This window comes from Neopelma chrysocephalum, unplaced genomic scaffold (assembly GCF_003984885.1).
Source record: "Neopelma chrysocephalum unplaced genomic scaffold, ASM398488v2 Primary Assembly neopelma1_60, whole genome shotgun sequence".
NCBI classification, from domain to species: Eukaryota; Metazoa; Chordata; class Aves; order Passeriformes; family Pipridae; genus Neopelma; species Neopelma chrysocephalum.
Window position 1 is genome coordinate 16,417,243 of NW_020897715.1, and position 21,088 is coordinate 16,438,330.

The 21,088-nt window shown below is 39.0% G+C and overlaps 1 protein-coding gene across 3 annotated transcripts in view; it reads right to left on the reverse strand.

The window, feature by feature from the left end:
- WARS2 (tryptophanyl tRNA synthetase 2, mitochondrial) overlaps positions 1 to 15,165 on the reverse strand; it is a 38,880-nt gene extending 23,715 nt beyond the window's left edge. The window contains exons 1-3 of one of the 3 annotated variants that reach the window (XM_027681482.1): positions 15,053 to 15,132; positions 11,636 to 11,706; positions 10,031 to 10,241 (exon numbers count right to left, since the gene is read on the reverse strand). Coding sequence is in view for 1 of the 3 variants with exons in the window: in XM_027681480.1 (XP_027537281.1) it covers positions 15,053 to 15,106 (54 nt within the window). In the remaining 2 variants the exon portion in view is untranslated. Of the gene's footprint in view, positions 1 to 10,030; positions 10,242 to 11,635; positions 11,707 to 15,052 lie in introns of all 3 variants that reach the window. The other 2 variants (XM_027681483.1, XM_027681480.1) reach the window with 2 other exon arrangements.
- Positions 15,166 to 21,088: the final 5,923 nt, after the last annotated feature.

The window sequence follows — 21,088 nt, forward strand, 5'->3', positions numbered from 1 at the left end:
TCACATTCCCTTTCATGAGATAAATGTGCCAGAACTGGAAGACGCACCAAAGTTGCTACAAATAAGAAAAGATGCACATAGATGAAAACATCCCACACCACAGCCAATTCTCGGTATCTGGATTACAGATTTCATGTTTAGCATTATAAATTCTGTGACTGTTGAACACAAGTATTTACCTGTTGAATACATGCATTTGCCTGGCACAGTTAGCAGAAAACTGCTCGTCAAGTATGAAGTAAAATCAGTGATTACAGAGTTCCTCTACTTCACAAGAGTTACGCAAATAAAATCAAGTAAAAGCATTCACAAGACTCAAGTTTTCAGAACCTCTCTTCTTTATAACTCCACATAAATATTGCCACACACTTGAAATGACAGCAGACAAGCTACAATTATAAGGAAACTTTATGCCTAAGCTTTCATCTCTTTCTGGGTTTTAAAAACAGAAAAACCTAGCACCCATTCAAGGAAGTAGGAGAAAGCTGCCAACAGATAGACAATTCTCAGCATTGCTTTCTCCTTTTAATTGGGCATAGGAATGTTATACAATTACATAAAAGTATACATAAAAATTTGGCTGGTTACAGTCCAGTTAAGACCTATTATTTAACACAACAAACCATTAAATGACCACATTAATCCAGCCCTAGAGGTACAAAGGCAGTGCATTCAGCTTCTCAATCTACCCAGCGATGGGGGAGACAGACACATTTTCAAGAGCTGCACTAGCCAAACATAGATATATAAAAATCAAATCCCAAAGAGTCTTTTGCTAATTATATCTTTTGAGTGACTGAAAGACAAAGCTTCAAAGTAACTAATTTCTTTGGACTTCATTCATGATTCTATCCCAGCAAGCTAACTGATGGGAGAAAGGCTTATGCCTCTATCTGCAATATATCTAATAAATATTTTCATCTCTAAATTAAAAACGAAGTCCTGCTCACAAGCTAACCTTTGGGCTGAAACACAAGCAAGAGATTTCAGACCCAAACCCTACACTGCTGCAGAAAATTATGACAGTATTACAATAGCAGCTGCAACAGAAATCACCCCACAACCCACAGTGGTGGTTAACATTCACATGCTATAGCATTTAGCTGCTCTGCTTTATTTTAACAGCTATTTACTCGGGGCAGAACAGGTGAAGAGCCAAGTGAGATCCGCAGCATCAGAGCTAATTCTAAACACAGGTGGTGGGCATGACAGAGAGAGCAGGAAGTCGACAGGAGAATCACTGCTGACATTTGTGACAGGAAAGATTGATGGCTTCCCTCTCTAGTTTTCCCCACTGTGTAGGCACACAGGGGGTGGGGGAAAGGGACGGAGAAGCTGCTGTGCTGGCGACATAACACACCACAAGCCTCCACAGCACCAGCGCTGATTAATGAGACTGGAACGACACAGGAAACAGCAAAGGATCATTCACAGACTTTGCTCTTCTTGTTATAATTTTATTCGTGGCGATTTGCTTTGCCCTAGCTGTCCCAAACTGAAGCAAGTTCAAATTTGCGAGAGGAAAAGAAAATGTTAAAGTCAAAGGGAAGAAAGAGCAGCATTAAGCAAACACAGACATAAGTAAAACACATAAATTGGAAAATTTGAAATTTCAAACACAAAGATCCTCCCAACAGGGATCAAAAAGGGAAGAAAAATAAAACAAAACAACACAACCAAAAACTTGCTCCAAACTCAGACACAAAAGAAATTCTCTGGCTGACAAAAGTCATCAACTACTGCATCTTTGCATCTATCTACAATCCTTTTATTTCCCTCATTAATACTTTGCAACTTCAAAGCTCTCGTTGCTAAAATAATATGCTTGTCTGCTAATACTGGCTTAGCAAAACCTGTCTTCAGACAGTTATTGAGCAGCAAAATGAAGGGAGGCCAGACAAGTCAGATTTTACTAGCTAAAGCATAAATTTTAAAGCCTAATTGGGACAATCTAAGTGTTAATGTTATTAGAAAAAGAAAAAAAATTCAGGAAAAGGGAAACTTAAGAACAGTCTATGTACTACAGACTTTGCTTCAATTACTGTTTTTAAAGGAATTACTTCTCTCCAAACTTGCTTAAGAAACTTCTAAACATGTTTATCATGATCTGATAATTCAATACGTCAAATTCATCTGGTACAAATGCTATTTCAACATACCTAATTCTTAAAATGAGGGATTAAAGATCTAACATTAAATTAGAAAGAAACATATTTACAAGTTTTCAGATAAATAGCTCCTGAGAAAAGATTAACTCATTGCCCAGAAATTGAGATTTAAACAGCACTGCCTAGTACTCCTTTCTTGAATGTCAAATGCACTCATATTTAAACTTCAGTAAGATTTTAATATTTATATTTAAAATGAGAAACACATTTAAAGGAGGAACATTTACAGCACATACTAACCCCACCCCATAAATTTAACTCTGCCCTCTAGGGCTAGCAAAAGAATTCAGTATAACTGTGTTTGGTTTAGGCTGCCCTCTCACGCTGCCTTGTTAAAGATGACTAAGCAAACGGATCCTTTAATGTGGTTCGCTGCATCCCGCAAATGTATTCTCTCTTTATGAGCTCCGCGTGCCACTCATCATGCTAATGACAGCTGCACTGACAGACACGTTATCTACAGCAGGTGCCACAGTTTGTGCTGCCATGCACCAGAAGATACCTCTGGACCTGGGACAACTGTGGACCCTTCCCTCCCATGTCAAGTGAAATAGGTTATACAAACCCCGGCTAGGGGACTTGGAAGCAGCCAGCAATATGCTGGCTCAGAAGGGCTGGCTCGAGTACTCTGAAGAGGCCCTGGGACAAGAACTGGTGATAACATTTGACAGAGCAGGAAGGGTTTGTGCACAGCTGATGAAAGAACCATGCACTGGGTCTGCCTGCAGCCAATGGCAGTCACCAATCTTACTCTACACCACAATCTCTTCCTTAGCAAGGACACAACCTGACAGTTTTACTTTTTGTCCTGTGCTTCTTACAGTTCTCCACATCAACTTGAAGGCCAGCATGTTACAGCTCCCATTCAAAGCTGAGCCATTTCTCAGCTACAGAGCAGGTCCAATGCACACTGACACAGGTACTACTTCTGGACCTCCAGGTTTTCAAAGGTGTACAAAGAACTGCAATTAATGGTCTCAGATGCAGCCTGATGCAGCCTTAACCCTGCATTAACTATTCTCAAACTATTTACTTCTCCTTTTTAAGCTGAGGCAATAAATCTTCTCCAATCTAACTACCTAACCACAGACACTACCTGCAGGTCTTACCAGTCCATTTCACCCAGACCCAGTGACAGGCTAAAGGAATTAATAACAATATGTTTTTACAACTACCACACAAGGAAGGTGCTAAGAGATAAACCAAATTAGTGCCTTTCTGACAGGAGGCTTCAGAGGGAGCTAAGTGTGGTGAACTATCAGCAGGAACATTCTGGCCAGACAGGCAAGGCATGAAGGTCAGGTCAGATCAGCATGCTGCTTCCAAATCCATTAGATGATGCACTCAGTGCTCACAGATGAAAACTTGACAGATATGGTACTGTAGGTATTGCTTGGAAGAGGTAGCACAAGGGAAAAGGTGAGAGAGCAGAGTGATAGCCTTGTCACACTGTAGAGAACAATCCTAAGACACAAATCCATATAAAAACTAGTTTACTGTTCATTGAACAATGTATCTGAACCAGCAACAACCAAGGTTTTCAGGCACAGGTGCCTCCTGGAAACAGCTCTCGAAAGCACCCAGCCTTCTGCTGCCTTCCTCCTGATCCCGTTGCAGCCAGTGGCACAAAGCACACTGGCATGGAAGCACTGGGTCCAGAAGCACACAGATAACCTCATGCTACACTCTATGACCTTGCCTAAGTGGAGTTACTCTGTATCAGTCAGCTCAACTTCAATTCACGGAAAAATACAGGAATAAATAATGAACTTTGAAAAAACTACAGAAATAATGGCAAACAGCAGTATTTCTCAAGAACTAGTGATGTCAGATCACTCTGATAACCTTCTATAGCACAAGAGATTCTAGAATGGAGAAGTCAGCACTAAAGGTTATATCCTGATTATTATTTAGTTCCAATATTATCTCAGTTTCCAACAAGCTAGAGAAATGGCACCTAGAATATAATATTATATGCTGGAGGTGGAACTGGACAGAAAAAAAAAAGAAAAGAGCACTTACTGATGGCTTGCAGTGGTTGTCAAAAGATATATCAAATATAGTTTTGCAGGGTTTTGTCCTAGGTCCAGTATTATTTGGTATTTTAGTATCTCTAACAGTAATCTGGATGTTTAAATAGAGTATTTGTTAAATCTGCAGACAAAACAAAGCTGGAAGGATGATAAGGGCTCAAAATGATCTTGACAAAGCAAAGAAATGGTCTGAAAACCAGAATGCTATTTACCAGGCAAAATACATGAATCTATACAGAAAAGCTGACTACTCAACCACACAAACGCAGGAAGAACAGCTGTCCAGGCAACAACTGCAGAACAGGACCTGGGGTTTGTAATATTTTAGAAGGTGAGTATGAATCAGTATCATGCTGCTGCAAAGCCATAACATTTACAAATTACACCAAAAACTGCACAGGAGTTTATGAATAGGATTAAAATGCAGAAGACAGAAAACAATTTGCTCATTTTACTCAGGATGAGGATGGCCTCGAGCTGGAGAATTTGGACAGTTTTAGGTCCTGTATTTCAAAACAGTGGTAGAAAGAGGCCATAGAAGTTCAATCAAGTCCAGTGAATGTCTTAAGAAATAAGACTACAGAGGAAAGCCTGAGGCTTTTTTAGTCCAGTGAAAGTAAGACTGTGACAGTAAAAGGTCTTAAACGTGCCTTAAATGCATATGACTTTTGGGACCATGGTTAATAGGGTAAGAAACAATGAGCTTAAGTTACAGTAAGGATTCAGATCAGATGTAAAGAAAAGTTTTCAACAGTAAGAAAAAGAAAGCATTTCAGAAGAAAGCTTAGAGAGGTTCTTTATTTATACATAAATGTATATATGCGATGTGTTGATAAAGATGTAGGGGCAGTTAATTTTTATTTTGGCCATGGGAAGCACCAGCTCCAGCTGGGTCTGCTGCAGTCCTCTGAGCCTATAATCTCATTAAGATGATTAAGATCAAAGTGAGATGACCAAAAGATCAAAGTGAGATGACCAAAGAGGATAGAAAATAAATCAGAATTCTATTTAGACAGGCTAGATCTCCCAGCATTTCAAGATTCAAGTCCTTCTACCTGCATTCAACAAAATTTAAGAATTGAGGCCTTTTCACAGATAGCAGCTGAACATTGATATGTTTTGCAAAACCATTTCATGTTGTTAAAAGATGTGAAATGCAACTTAACATTTAACACTTGTAAACCGGTACTTAATCCACATTTAGAAACATACACTGCTTCAACAGAGTAAATCTAATAGCAACAAGTGAAGAATTAGCACACAAGATACACGTGTTACTGTCAAAATGTAATGAAAAGTGTATTATATTTCTAAATTATAAATCTAGATTATTTGATATATGAAAGGTTGGGGCAATTTTAATATATTAAATCATTCTAAGTACCAAAACCTTCACAATCTTAAAGCAAAACAAAATAAAAAGCTAAAGAATGCCCCATAACTAAATACTTCCCTCTCAGAGAAATTAGAGAAGTTTTATGTTTTTGATCACAGTAGTATCCAAATCTCTTAAAAACATCTGATTGCTCTTGTTCCTTCTCTGACCTTTAGCTGAAAGAGAGTTTATTATATTTTTTAATATACTTTCTTTAAGTGAGGAGTCTGCTTGCTACTAACATTGCCCTATGAGATATAAACAAAGAATATCGACTTACATCTATGTTTTTTAAAAAATATTTTTTGTTTGGAATTACTATATTCCTTCAGAATACTGTCCTAGAAACTCAAAGAGTAGTTCATTTCCTCTCCATTATTTTATTTGGCAATTTCCTGTAGCAAGAAAAAGTTGGCTTCATTTCACATGGGGCCAAAATTAACACAGCTGTTCAAAAACTTTCACCTTGTGGTCACTGCATGAAATTCATCTCAGGTGAATAGCAAAGTTTTAAAACCACCTGACGGATGTTGAGAGGCCTTGGGATGTAGAAATCTCAGTAAATTCCCTAATGGTGCACACATGCACAAAGAAAATGCTACAGCTGGTCCTCCTTGTCTATGCTGGAGAGAATTCTATGAATTTAAGTATTTTAGACATAATAATCATACTTGTCTCAGGGACTGCTACAGAATTTAAAAAACTTTTTCTGAAGATAGACAATACAGACTACATTTAAACTGGCGTTATCACTGCAGGCTGGTCCTGAAACCACCAGCCTGGGCTGTTTCCATAGAAAGGACAAACAACAGATGAGCAACGGATGAGGGGGACAGAGACACAAGTGTTTATTTGTGCTCAGGTCAAGAGGATGTAGCCAAGTGAGACTAGAATGGCAACAGCACACGCCACCCAAGTCACAGCAAACTGTGACTTGCTTCTTACACACCTTGAGCCCAGAAATATCACATGAAAAGTTCCCTAGTTTGTGTGTCATGCTCACTGCTTTGTTAAAAAGATGAGATGCTCCTCGCTAACTTACCTGTACTATTCCAACCGGCCCACAGGAAGCCAGGCAAACTAACAAATCTCAACTTGGATGTACCCTTCGGAGTGTATCAGTATAAAACAAGCCAAGTGTTTTTACTGTAGGTATCCTATATATGTGTAATACTCCATTTTTTTGAGTACCGGCAAGTATTCTGTATACTAGAGACTTAGAATCAACATTGCACGATCAACTCTAAAAATGTCCCTTTGAAGGGAGTGACAGCACTTCGGCTGTTGCGACCTGGCTTAATGGTTGATGAACATGCAGAGTGCAGACATTGCTTTAACTCTGCAAAGATCTAAATTGCAGATATCTTAAAAAAACCCCACAACAAAACACCCCAGTAGAAGTGCATGAAGAGCAGAACGTGAACTCGTTCTTGGTCACAGAAAGTACATGGGCTGATTTGTTGCCAGCAGAGATGCAAGACGAGATTTGGTCAGGAATTCAGAGGGCTGGACCCCTCATTCCCTTTACATAAGCAACAAAGAGGCTTTGAAATGTTTGAAACTGTTTTGTTCTTCCATGCAAACGGAAAGCACCCTATGGATGCCTATTAAGTAAAGTCTTTCCACATCTTGACAAGTATGTGATTTCAAGAAAAATATTTGCAAATGGATAACCCAATTCAAGTAGAAGTCAAAGACCACCTTTGAAAGAAACTTTGATGTAGCTATAAAAAGATTGTATTTAGGAAGGACAGCATAACATGGTTCTGTCCTCAAAAGTTTGTACCTCCTTGTATTTCTTTGCTGCTTTTCGTGCAAAAAGCAATGGTGGTAAGCAGAGAAGTGAATGCCTACGAGGCCTAGGATCAAGGCAGAATCCCTGAAAAGAACTGTTCCTGATTGTTGGGCAAACTTAAAACAGGCTATTTAGCAATCTCACTGCCAAAGGACAGAGATATTAGAGCATCCGCAAGTGTGAAAGCAAATGACAAAAATAGTTGCCATGTGAATCTTTGGTGAGATCATCAGGAAGCCTGGAGTCTTTTATTAACATGAAAACGCTGCTATATCTTTCCCAAGGCACAGGTATCATGGCAGATTTCAAAGTCAGAACCTATGCACCTGGCAAAAGGAAAAAGATGATGGTGAGACCAGAAAGTTGTGAAGATGCTTGCAATTTTTTTTTTTGAATGCTGGCCAACAACCTTCTAATGAGATTAACAGCTCAGCATCCAGATTGTGAGGATGACACTATGAAGACCAATACATAATATTTGATTGTCACTGAGTGTATGTGATCAGAAACAACAGTGATGGGATTCAGAATCACACATCCTCCATCTGTCAGAATGGGAGAATATATACAATTTCATCTCATTTCAGCTTCTGAATACTTCACGGGATTGGAAGAGTTTTACAGGAGCTTTGAGCTTCAAAAATGGAAACTTAGCACTATCCAACTCTGGAATCTTTCTGCACAGGAATGTAAATATTGACAACTGCCTACATAGGTGAACTGGATGGGCTTACCACACTTGGAAATATCAGTCAGAAGCATTTATTCACCTTCTAATCTGTACTGTAAGGCTCCAAACCACTTATCTATAAACAAGGTAGTCTAAACAAAAAGAAGTTCCTAGTCTGAACAGTTATGAAAGTGCCATCTAAATACAAAGAAAGCACAGCAGGGTTTTATCTGCCTGGCTATGAAGATAACATCGCGGTAGTAGTTCATAACTTGAGCTATGTGCAACATAACGAAAACTGAGGAAACCCTCCACACAACACTAATTTTTCACTCAGATATCCTGCAGTCATCACTGAAGCAATGAGATCAACTTCACCTCTCCGTTACTTCAGCCAGCTCCAAGAAGCAGATACAGCCCTAGCATAATTCAAAGAGCTGAAAGCTAAAAGAAAAGCAGATATTTCATTTCTGGTAGCAATCATCACATTTCAGCACAAGAAGGAGGGAAATGAAAAAGTAAGCATACATACTTCATCGTATATTTGTGTGAATATACATATATACAAATATCTACCTATTTCCTTTCCCAGGCAGCAAGAACTTCAGTGCACTCTCAAGGTGAGAATCTCTGGGGGCAAAAATATATTTAATATATTTATTTATATATAAATATATTTAATCCTGTCCAGTGGATATATAGATGTGCCTGATACAGTAGAAAATTATAAAATCTGCTACAGGATTTGTCTGAGTTCGGGACTCCAAGAATGGTATTATTACAGTCAAGGGCTCAAACAACAAAAAGGAAAACAATTTCATTTCACTGCTTACAAACTCTGCAGAGCTCAAAAAATATATGATCTAAGGTGACTTAACCGACTTAATGTTTGGGGGTTTTCTTCACTTCAACTTCTGATCTGTAATTTGAGTCAACTCCACAAAATGTTTGTTCATCTAACCCGAGACGCAGCATAAACCACAACTTGTGTCATGGAAAAAGTAATTGTTGAATGTCTAGAACAGCACTTGCTGTATTAGTAAATGGAAATTCTATCTGCCAATGAAACAGCATTAAAACAAGACCCCCAGTCTGCGGTCTAGAGACAGAGGCAGTCTACTACAGACTGTTCAATATGTTTGTCCAGCATATGCACTGAAGAAATTTACACAAAACTTCAACATCCAGCACAGGCAGAGTAGCATCTTTCATTAAACTTACTGTACAAAAACAAGTTAATAAAAACAGGAATCTCTCAAGAGAAAAAACAGGCTCAGTCAAGACACTGAAAGCAAGGGCCAGAGGGGGAAAGAATGGTGGGACTCTACCCAAGCCCTGCCAAGATGCCAAAATAAAGGGCTGTTTCCTGCTAAAACAATCTGTGTTTGCCAGACTTTATTGTTAGAACTCCATTATGGAAATGAATAGGACCCATTCACGCCTCAAAGATCCCTCATTTCTGTCTACAGTGGGGGCTCTCTCCTGTGCAGCTACAACAGTGGTCAAAATTCATCAGAGACGAGGCATTAAGCAAGGCAGATTATGAGAAGTCTCTCCACAACTGGAAGGTCTAATAAATCTGTGTGGAAATCCGAGCTCCCTCAAAACCAGTGAAAACCCAAGAAATGTATATTCTCACTGTATACTAACTTGCCTTCAGCTCTGAAAATGATACAAAGCTAATGATTTCATTCTGGCATAAAGAACTATTCCATTGCTTTATCTGAAAGGTAAGTTGCTTTCCCTAGAGGATCAAACATAAATAATTAAGTGATTAGAGTATAAAAAAATGACTGATTAGGAAAGACTTCCATTCCAACCTGAATAGGAGACACTAGAGGTTTAATCCAAAGACTAGAACATGTTGATTTCAGAAGAACCCAGGTAACTAAATAACTTTTAGTATCTAGGCTCAATAACAATAGTTAGAAATGTTAAAATTCAGAAAAATAGGAAATTAAAAAAAAAAAGGCTACAATTTCTACATACATTAATTCAGATAGAGATATCTGTACTTGGAAAGCATTTCTCAAATCACTTGGATCTTTCCTAAAGGTCCTGTAGATTCCAATATGCTGAAGCACCCCATATTGGACACCAGGAAACATCATGGGTCTTTGCTGTCTAACAGGTTAAAAAAGCATTTCCAGCTTTTTTAACTCAGTCAAAAGCAGTTTGCTACTTCCAACCTTCATGCTCTCTGGAAGAAAGAGATGCAACACAGGGGATTGTCACAATCATAAATTCAGGGCAAGCACTTAAAAATTTGCCTGTTCATCCATCAATTTCAGTACACAAGTGTCTGGACAGACATTCTGAAGTTGACCTGCTGCAGTAACCTGTGTATGTGTGCAGCTTGTTACATGCACCTGGGGACTCATTTCATTAATGGTTAACAAAGTGACCCCTATGTGACAGCAACAAATTCAAGATGGGAACACGGATACTTTTAAATCGTTTGCATTTCATTCATAACACATCTGAATGATACTAAACACTGAGCTCTCTCTCCCACTGTAGTTTTAACTACAACCTTTGAAATCCTTAAGGATTAGGGTCTGGTAATTTCAGTTACTTCTGTTCTCTGGAGCCCATATGGTAACTATAGCTAAAAATTTTGAAGATTTAATTTGCAATCTGGGAAAAAGCATTTTAATGGTCTTCTCCAAAACAACCCTTCAATTTTTATCTGCCTTTTTCACAGCCATCTTTGTGAAAAATATGAAACATGAGCAGTCATTAACATGACTAGCACAGTAACAATGGGGTGATCAGGTGGCCTGAATACAGCCAGAACAATACTTCTTCAAAAAAAGTAAAATTTCATCAGACCCAAACAATCTGAAGATCTCTTCTTAAAGTACTGACAATACTGGCCAGAATCACAGAGGTTCACAGAGGCCAAGTAAAGTATCAGAAGACCAAAAAAGGAAAAATGTCACTCCTGTCTTCAAAAATACAGGAAAAGAGGAGCAGTCTGGGAGGTAGTCTGCTTAGCATCAATACTCAGTGAATAAAACCCATCTTTTGCAATTCCCTAGAAGATAACTAAAAGAAAACAACAGCAAATGTGGATTTGTTAGGAGCAAAGCACACCACATTAGTCTAACTTTGGCTTTGAGACCCATTAGGCTGCCTCAGTAGGGTAAGATACCCTGAAGGCCTCTTGATTTTAGCACCACCCTTGGTCACGAATTGTAAAGCAAGCTAGAGAAACTACATACAGGGATCCACACTGTGATATTGTTTTAATGATATTAACTCAGGCAAAGAAACAGGTACATTCCTAAATGAACTGCTAAGATTACCAACATGTTGGCTAACATTGGTTGGATTTCAAGGTTGTGTAGTTGCAGTGGTACCTGACTAAATGTTCACCAGAGATGTTTTCTGTGCCATGCTCACCAAAAGGTAGAAAAACATTCTTGGAACCGTGGGACTCAAACCAATTTTCTCTTTCTATGACCCAAACAGTGCCTGCTAGAGTCAGTGTGATGAGCTTCATTAGGGCAAATCCAACTTTCAGTGCCAGAAAAAAACCCAACTAATTTCTAGCACCAAAAAGGAAAGGATTTCGTATTAAAAAATATCAACCCTTGTGGGTAGAAGATGCAATTCTGTACCACTTGAAGCTAAAAGAGAATCCACTTTCTGATGCATCACTCCTTTGAAAGTTGACAAGAGATGAAGTTTGTAGAACATCAAAATGTACAGCTTAGCAATAATAATACAGCCACTGTATCAGATCATGTGTGAAAGCCAGGGAAGGCTTACCTATCAAAGAGGAAAGACCAGGGTAGGAGAAAAAGTAGCAAAATGAGAATTCTTGTTTTCTTAAAAAGATACTCTCAGGAAGAAAAGCAATACAGGTACTAGAGTATTCTTGCAGTAACTGTAATACTGATAACTACTTTGATACTAGAAAAGAAAAACTATGCCAAAGACTCCTGAATTCTTGAAGGCAAATAACATCTAAAAGTAGGCCTCCAGCTGGGAGTCTGAAAAGCCATCTACTGATGCATGAGACTCTATAATCAAAAGCAAGACCTTGTCATTCTTCTACTTCATGTTTGCTGACAGGACTAAACCTAATCCATGTTCTGTCAGGACATACAACAACAATTGACTGACTCACCCTAGAGTAAATTTTCCTATTGACAGGTTATGTCTTTGTTGGATTTCTCATAATTTTATCAGTAATTCCCCAGAGTACCTGTTAGTTGCCATTTTTAAGAGTGTCTTATCAAAGAAACAGACTTGAAATTACTTTCTATAACCTTGGCTTAGACACCAGTGAAGAACCGTAAATCAGGGAATTTCAAAATAAGCTCTTAAAAGTCAAGATACCCCAAATGTAATTAATCTCTCCAACAAAATGTTACTTTCTTCTTAACCACATATATTATGCCTACAAATTCTAGCTGTGTTCTAGAAATATGTACAACAAAAAGTATAGAGCAACTTTTCCACAGCACAACAAATCCAGCGTAATAATGAACTGTGCACTACAGTAAAACAAAGCTGAAACCACATAAATGATACCTCCTAGCAACTGTGACTGCATTATCAAATGCTTAAACATCAAAACTATCAGGGTGCCAGTACTTGGCCAGTACTTGCCTACTGTGCAAGCTTGAAGGCAAACGCTTTTCCAGCTTGAAATTTGTATGTTCCTCATTAGCACGCAGCAAATACATGATCCGTTCCAAGCTGTTTGCCATAATAGTTGAACTACTCTGGAGTCCAGTCTGGAAACAGGAACAGCATAAATAAGGAAGCCAATTTTTTTCGAAGATGCACTGAAGTACTACTTCAATTCCAATGCAATTCTTTCCATATAGACGTAAGAGGGCACTTAAAGTGAGAGAGTAAATTGACAGAATCCCACAACATAATGAACTTGCAAATTTAAAATTGGAGGAGCAACCTAAATTACTACTGTTACTTGAGGGTGGGTGATATGAAGCTACATAACCAAGATTAACTTGGGGCTTCTTGTTTTTTAAATGAAAACATTTAAAGAACAACAGGAAGGAAGCACATTCTCAGACCTATCATATCTAAAGGACATTGTGGAACAGTAATCAGATGATAAAGCACCTACACCTTGACCTGACAGGTAACTCAGAGGTGGCAAAGCAGTGCACGTCAGAGTGAATATTAAGATATAACAGAGCCATATTTACTCAGAGCAGAGTTCTCTATTATGCAAGATAAACCAGAATCCTTTGCTAGAGGGATGAAAACAGAGGAGGCCATCTGCTAGGATACTGAATGGATCAGAAAGAGCCACCATGAGCATTTGGAAAGATAAGTGTATACAAGTCCTTTCAGTATTTTTCAAGAAACTTTGAGTTCTAAAAATAATGAGTGGTTTGAGGCAAGAACTATCCAAATGGTAAGTGTTAGAAACCTAGGAAGATTTAGGTAGATGTAAGTGAAATGAAATCAAAGCACCTCCAGAAATGGAAACACCCTTATTGAACAGCTTATTGAGTATGCCATGTCAAGATTCTTTAGAAGTTCTATATGGTTAAACTTCAACATAGTCTTATACATAAATAAATTCTGAAAAAAAAAATATAAGCAGAAACACTACCTCTGCCTCACACTAACAACTAGTAGGAAGCACACAAGTTACTAAGTAAAATATCAGTTATGGAAGTTCCATATGGGATAACAGGTTCTCCCTCTTTTGCTTTCACTCTGCCTCAATAGAAAGGGCAGAATCAAGGTCATCTGCATGGTATTTATTATCTGTTTTAACAAGTAACTGAAATATGCCTTGATTTTTTAAGCTTAATTTTAAAAATCCTAATTCAGAAATAGTCTCGCAACTCGTAGTTTACCCAGGTTCACCACTACATACACCAACTTTTTCTGTATTAGTGTGTATTGATGTGCTCAGAATATCAACTCAAAGGATGAGAATAACAGAATCCAGTTGCTGCAAGGTCACAGACAGCATGGATAACACCAAGAAACCGAAAGACGTCTTTGATCTTCTACTTATCCTATTTCTTTTCACAAGCAACATGAGACACATCTACCCTGACAACCATTCTAAATAAAATGTTCCATTATAGAAACATAGCATACCATTCAGGATTTAGATGATATAAGAACATGAGCAAGATTTTCATGAAAAAGCCAATTGTCCAGCTAAGGGAAACAAACATTCACTAAAATTATGCAACATTATTGTTATCAAATTGTTTTAATTAATCATTCTTCCACCCATTCTAAAAATAAGGCTGTAAGCTACATAAAAAATTTAGATTTGTAAGGCAAACCATTCACAGACATAAAAATTTATGAAGGAGGGTGCCTACAAACACATGGTCACCGAATATATACCTGACTTGGCTGATTACCGAGGGTTATCTTTCCAAATACAATCAATGTAATCAGTTGCTCCTTTATTTCAATTTTGTAATAGAATGGGAGGGAGGGAGGAAGTGAAGGCTTCTTATGGTTACAATGAAAATCCCAAATATGTTTAGGAAATGTAACCACTACTACAACATATTGAAGCTGTGTAAGTACCAAGGCGGGGGGGTGACATATATCAATTCAGACATTTATGCGGTTTTGGGTTTTTTTCCTGCTGGAGAAGACAAGAGTTCCTAGCCTGCAGGTGCATTTAAAATCGGAAGGTGATACTCTAGAGAAGAAGAAAAGACCAACACTGAAATCTCGCACAACGCCCAGCGATACTCAGCCCTTGAACGACTACCAGGACACCGGTATTTGCCGGCTCAGCCCTCCCTCTCTCCCGCACCCCGAGTGCTCCGAGGAGTAAAAGCACCGCGACTGAGAGGACGCAGGGAAAGGAGCTAGAAAACGGGAACGATGGGAACGTGGCCAGCTACGCCCGGTCCGGCCCCGCCCCGCGCATGCGCGAAGCCGCTCGCAGAACGGGGGCGGGATGTCGGCTGGGCCGGCCGCGCCTGGAGCACGGGGCTCATCCCACACCGGGAAGGGACGGGGGACGTGCCCCAGGCCGGTTACCTGGCCGAGGGTCCCGCGGTGCAGGGCCCGGATCAGGCCACTCGGTGTCGCCATGGCAAAGGCGGGAGGAAGGGGCGAGGGGAAGAGAAGCAGGGCAAGGGCACGGCGGGATCAGCGCATGTCCCGCAGCGCGGAGTGCGCAGGCGCGGTCCCTGAGCGGCGGCCAGGGCGCGGTCAGCGGGAAGGGGCGGTCCTGGCACCGCACGGCCCTGCCTGAGACGGGCTGGGTGGGCTGGTTGGTCCGGGTGCGGCCGTCTGGCTGTGCTCGTCGTGCCAGGCTGGGGCATCGCTTCCCGCTTTTCACGGGTCCTGCCTCAGCTGCAGGCTGCCCTTGAAAAGGCCCCTCTGAGCAGTGTGTCCCCTCCAAGGGCTCCCTGCTCCCCTCAGCTCGCCTGGCCGTGCCTACTGCAGCTTTTCCACGGAGAGATCCACAGCCTGCCCGTCTTACTCGTTAAACTAGCTAAAGTCAACCCCCACAGAAGACCCCGAAAAGATGCTCTCTCCCCTCAATCCCTCTGTCCCAAAAGCCAAGGCAGGAGCAGCTCTCTTCATCCAGCATCCCCTATACGGCACGTCCCCAAATCCGGTCTTTGTGCCCGTGTAGCTTCCAATGCACCACCTCACAGAATCAAAGCAAATAACACCGCAGTTGTTAACGAGGTTTGACATGCTCTTGAAGAAGTTGTTCGTCAACCCTTCGCATCAGCTCTTCCGGAAAGGCTGCCAGGTTTTCGCTAGTTAATTTCTACCCAGTTCCAATTCCCAGGCTGGGAAGACACAAAATGCTTGTTTACCAGTGGTCAGGTGTTGTGAACTGCAGCTCATCTGCGGGTCTGGAAACATCTGGGACAGTGTCTGTGGGAATCTGCTACTGCAGAGTCTGGGGAAACAAACCAGGAAAGAAGGATCAGCGAAGAAGGTGCACTTGTAGGTTTGTTAGCAGTGGCACTGTGTGTCGTACTGGTGATTATTTCCAGTAGCCCACTCAAATACCGTCACTGAGGATATTATCATGGCATGTTCCTAACTCTAAAATCTGGAAGTAATTTTATTAGCTAAACCCACTGTAAATTTACATAACTGTTTATTTATTTTCACTTTGATGCATTGGCTAGTAACAAATTTTATATTTTAAAACCATGTATGTGCAGTGCTTAGTACATGGGAGTACATTTATTCCCCCAGACTCTACTATAATCAAATTGTAAAAAATCTACTTTGCACAGTCCATAAGAACTTTAACTCGAACCTAGAAATTGTACATATAATTTTTTCATCATTTGCATCATTGCTATAGATATTGTTTATAATTTGAGCTAAAGACTTCTTTGTGTGATGTTCATCTTTGTCTGACATTTTTATTCAGTGTTCCAGCAAAAATACGTCAGCCATTTTTTGAGAACGTAACTAAGCAAAAATCACATGAAGCTGCTTGAACTGTAGGAAACATCAGGGGAAAAGCTGAAAAATGGAAAAGCCCAGTTGATATTTTTTGAGATTTTCCAGTCCTAAGACCAGAAAATTATTGGACAAGAGCCTATGGCTACTTCACTAATATGAGACTGAAGATGTGATCAGAGTGGAGCATCAGGTGACAACCCTGGTGGTGGCGGGGATGACAAATCCTAGCCTCTGTCTCACAACTAGAACTGTTCTCTTTTGGAGACTAGTTGGAGCAGGTAAACTGTCTTAAACTAATGCCATGAAGAGGGAAATGCTGGAGGCAAATGGAATATAAACCTATCTTCAAAAAGTTGCTCAAAGAAAATTGAAGTAATATGATAAGGAAATGTTAAGACGATTTTTCAGTTGCAAATAATTTAAAACAAAACTCTTTTCCAGTATGTTTACCAAGGAGAAAACTTTCAGCATCTAAAAATATAAATATTATAATGCTGTTATAAGTCAGTAAGTCGGATATTGGTTTGAGACAAAATGATGTAGAAAAAAGCTATGTGGAATTCAGACTAAAGAGTGAAGATATAGTTAACACTGCTTAAGAAGTATTAGTAGTCATTTTCAAAATTATTAGAATTTGAATTAGTAAATGGAACACTAAAAGGTGATACTCTTTAGACTTGTGGAATACCTCGATTTAGTACCACAGAGCATTCTAATTAAACACACAGGAGAAGCACACATTAAATGACTAAGGGCTCCTTAGCTGACAGGTCTTCAAAAATACTTGTTATAGTAAAGCTCTATGGTGACTTATGCTTTGCCCTACTCAGTATTGTTGCCAATTATCTGGAAATAAATACTGAATAATTTATGTTGAAATGTGCCCTTGGCACAAATATTGACAGACTTTTAAATAATGCTAAAAACATCATGATGACACAGATGAGTGTATTAAAACAAAGCGTGTTTTAAAATCAAGTTGAAACTGAAGTAAAAGCTTGAAATAAAATTGAATTTTTTTCTTTAACTGGAACTGAGCCTGAGTTATTACTTTTAAGTCTTTGTTGAACCCAAACTGATGCTGAACAACAACAACAACAAAATCAATAAAATATTTACAATACCTCTTTAACACAGGAAGAGCCCACTGCTATGGCAGAAATCTAGCAGGGGCAGAAGAATAAGCGTGGGATATTCTTGGTGTAGGCAGAGAAGGAGAGTGGTGTGAATGTGCAAGGTGAGTGAGAAGAGTTTGGCTTGAGAATCCCAGAGAAGATGAGGCAGCTTGCATCCTGAGAGATGGCAAAATTACGGAAGGAGGAAGATTCACTGCTAATAATTATTGTCCTCTGAAATGTCCTGCTGCTGCCAAAATACTTCTGACCTTTCTCATGTATGATTCCTAGGCACTTTCCCCCTACCCATATTACCCCACTGCACATTCCTAACCCACTCGAGACTATTTAGATGTGAGGAATTTGCTACACAGCCCAAATTAGGAAAATACCAGTTAATGGGTGAACATGAACCAGGATTCCAGTCAAAATATCACTAGTGCAATTCTCTGTTATTAGTACTGCCAAACTGACTGTTGACTTAGAAACAGAAGTTCTAGACCATATCTTTCAGATCAATGTGTGTCCCCTGGGACATTGTGATTCTGCAAAAGATCTGGAGTTTGTGTGGGACAAGCAGCTCTATTTGCTTGTGCAGTCCTGTAGCTGAAATAGTCAATTAAGCAATAATAAATGAATTTGCAGAATTCAACATGTAAGTATTGTGATTCCTGTTGTTTTCTAAGGGAAGGGTGTTATTAGCAAGATACTACCTGAATGAAAGAGCAAGGGAAAGGGATTTAGGTAATCTGGAGGAGTCAGAGAAGGAAGACTAAGTAGATTGTGTTCTGAAGAACAGAGTAAGAGGAGAAGTTTGAACAGACAACCAAAAAGCACAGGAGAGAGTCAAGTCAAACCCTTCACACTGTAATACATAAAAAAACTTTACTTGAGATGTGTAGATTGCCGTATTTTAAAAAGCACATCTTTGAAATTCTTGAGACCCTAGAGGTTAGCAGCAAGACTGGCTGAAGAGGGTGAATCAGCCACTCTTACGTGTTTCATTTTACATTTTACACATGCTATGGAAGAATATTTGGCCATTTTTATACATCTGTTTGTTCAGTGAAGCTTTAGAGGGGTAGTCACTTGGAAGCACTGAAGATCTGGCAGAGAACTTGAAGAAGTGTTGTATTGTCTTTTGTATGCTGAAACTGTTGATAGTATCATAGCATTGCAGAGAGCTGTATCCTGTGAAGTTCATGGAAAAACACTGTATTGGTAGCCACTGAGAAATAAAACCACCTAGAATCTTCTGAAATCTGTAAACCTTTTCTCCTTATAATATGTTGGGAAAAAGAAATCTTTCCTACATGTTCTTTTGTATTATCATCAGTTACGGTGACTGTGTTCTTTACATTCATTTTGAATCTGTGTTTCCTGTCATGAGCAGATTAAAAACAGAAGAGAGTGGAGTGAAAGTTTTCTATTGCAAACATCTGTGTCTGAAAAAGGATTGTATTTCCATGTCCTGGAACATCAAGGGGAAAAGCTTGCCCTCCCCAGACGCACACCTTTGGTTTGCAGCAATAAGGAGTTTATAGACAAGGTTGCTTTACTACAGTAAGTAGAAAACCCAATTCTGCTATTATTTCCGGTGGATAATCCAGCCTTGATGTCTAAGGAGACTTTCGATCATTGTTCCCAGTAGAGAGTTATCTTATTCTGTATCTCTAAAATGCTTAACATATTTTTGTGTGTAACCTAAGCAATGCTTTTAAGAATTTCTGTCTTTTGTATCTGAAACTGCATTTTAAATGCAAATACTGCTGTTCAGATAAGTGTTCTGAGGGACTCTAGAAGTGGTGAAGGAACATACTTACCATATATAAGTCAAATTAAATCCACAGACAGAAAAAAAATGATGATGTCAACAGACTTCACAAAGAAAAAAAATTAGTGGTAATGTATCATCCATATCTGTCTACTTTTAAAGAACACAAGAGTGGAAAAGGAGAGAAAAGCTATTGTAAGAAGCACTGGGAGCCAGATATACAGCACTTTCTCATACTTTCTGTTATTCTTACAGGAATTTCGCCCTGCAAAGAAGGAAATTTATCTCCTACATAAATGCCCTCCTTTTGGAACTTCAATATACTAATATGCATCAATGAAAATATCACCCAAAATATATTTTACTAGATTCATGTACTCCCTCACCCCATTGAACCATAGATGTGTTGTTTGCAAAACTAGAACAGATTTGGGGAAGTTTGATACAATCATCTGGGCTGGTTCTTCAGTCATAATCATCTTGGGCACCAAGGAGACTTTTGCTGGTATGCAACAGTGATTATTCCTTTCTGAAGTGGAAGCACATCTCCAAATAAGAGTTTTATTTTGGGCAAAATTATTAGTGAGGATTATCTTCTCTCTCCTAATAATTTCCCTCATCTGCCAAAGCACCTTCATGTATACCCAACTGATGGTGATATTTCCATATCTCTGAACATATTAAAAACTTTCAAGGCTGCAAATATTGTGACTAGAATTAATAGAAAAAATGAAGAAAACATAAAACTTTAGTTTTAAGACAAGCTTGGCAAATTTAAGAAATTGCTTGTTAGGAAAAATCTCATAAGTAAACAGATTTGGAATGTTTAGGAATATGTAGGAATTCACGCAGTCTGAACCTGTGCTTTGTAACTCTGGTTGTTCAGTTTAGTAAGAGAACCTCACAGTTGCCTGTTTACAAGGTCAATTAGCATAACATCTCTCTCATTTTCTCTAGAGAATGTATTACAGTGTGAACATTTGTCTGTGACTTACCTGTTTGTCCAAGATACTCAGAAGAGACTCTACAAAAAATAATTCAGTGAATCTTTCATCCTGCTTATTGTAATAAGAATCCTTAAGATGTGAGACTAGGGTACAGAAAGATCTGCTTGCCTAATTCACATTGAAATCAGGAGTCATTAGGCACTAGACAGTTATGAAAAGTCACTGATGTAATCTCTTTGATTTATTTTTATAAATTGTTATAGTTTCTATAAAATATACCCTATTTCTGATCTAAATTGGTCTGATTTTACTTTCCACTTTTAGATTGTGTAACCTTATTGCCTTTTAAGCTAAAACACATTTTACTTTAAGAAATCTTCTCTCCTTATAATCAAAGAATTTTTTTTTGTTGGTAGTTTTTTGTTTGGTTTTTTTTTCCCCCTAAGAAATGGCATGGACTGATTTCCCCTCCCCCCCCCCAAAGTGTCGTAAAATAGGCTTTGCACATCCTAAATTACAAGTTTAACTCCTTAATCTTTTCAGTTTTTCCAGCTGTTCTGTTCAGGGTAAGCACCAAAATGTGCCACATTACTTTTGCTATTCTCATTATCATTCATGTGCTTCTACTCAACCATTTGCTAAAAATAAAATAGAAGAGTTACTGAGACAGTAACTCATCTGTGCAGATGATGCACAGATTGATAGAATAATAAATAACATTTATATATTTGAGAATAGTGTTAGCTGCTGCACTGTACCGACAGCTCACATTCTTTCTGTTTGATCTCTATCGATTTCA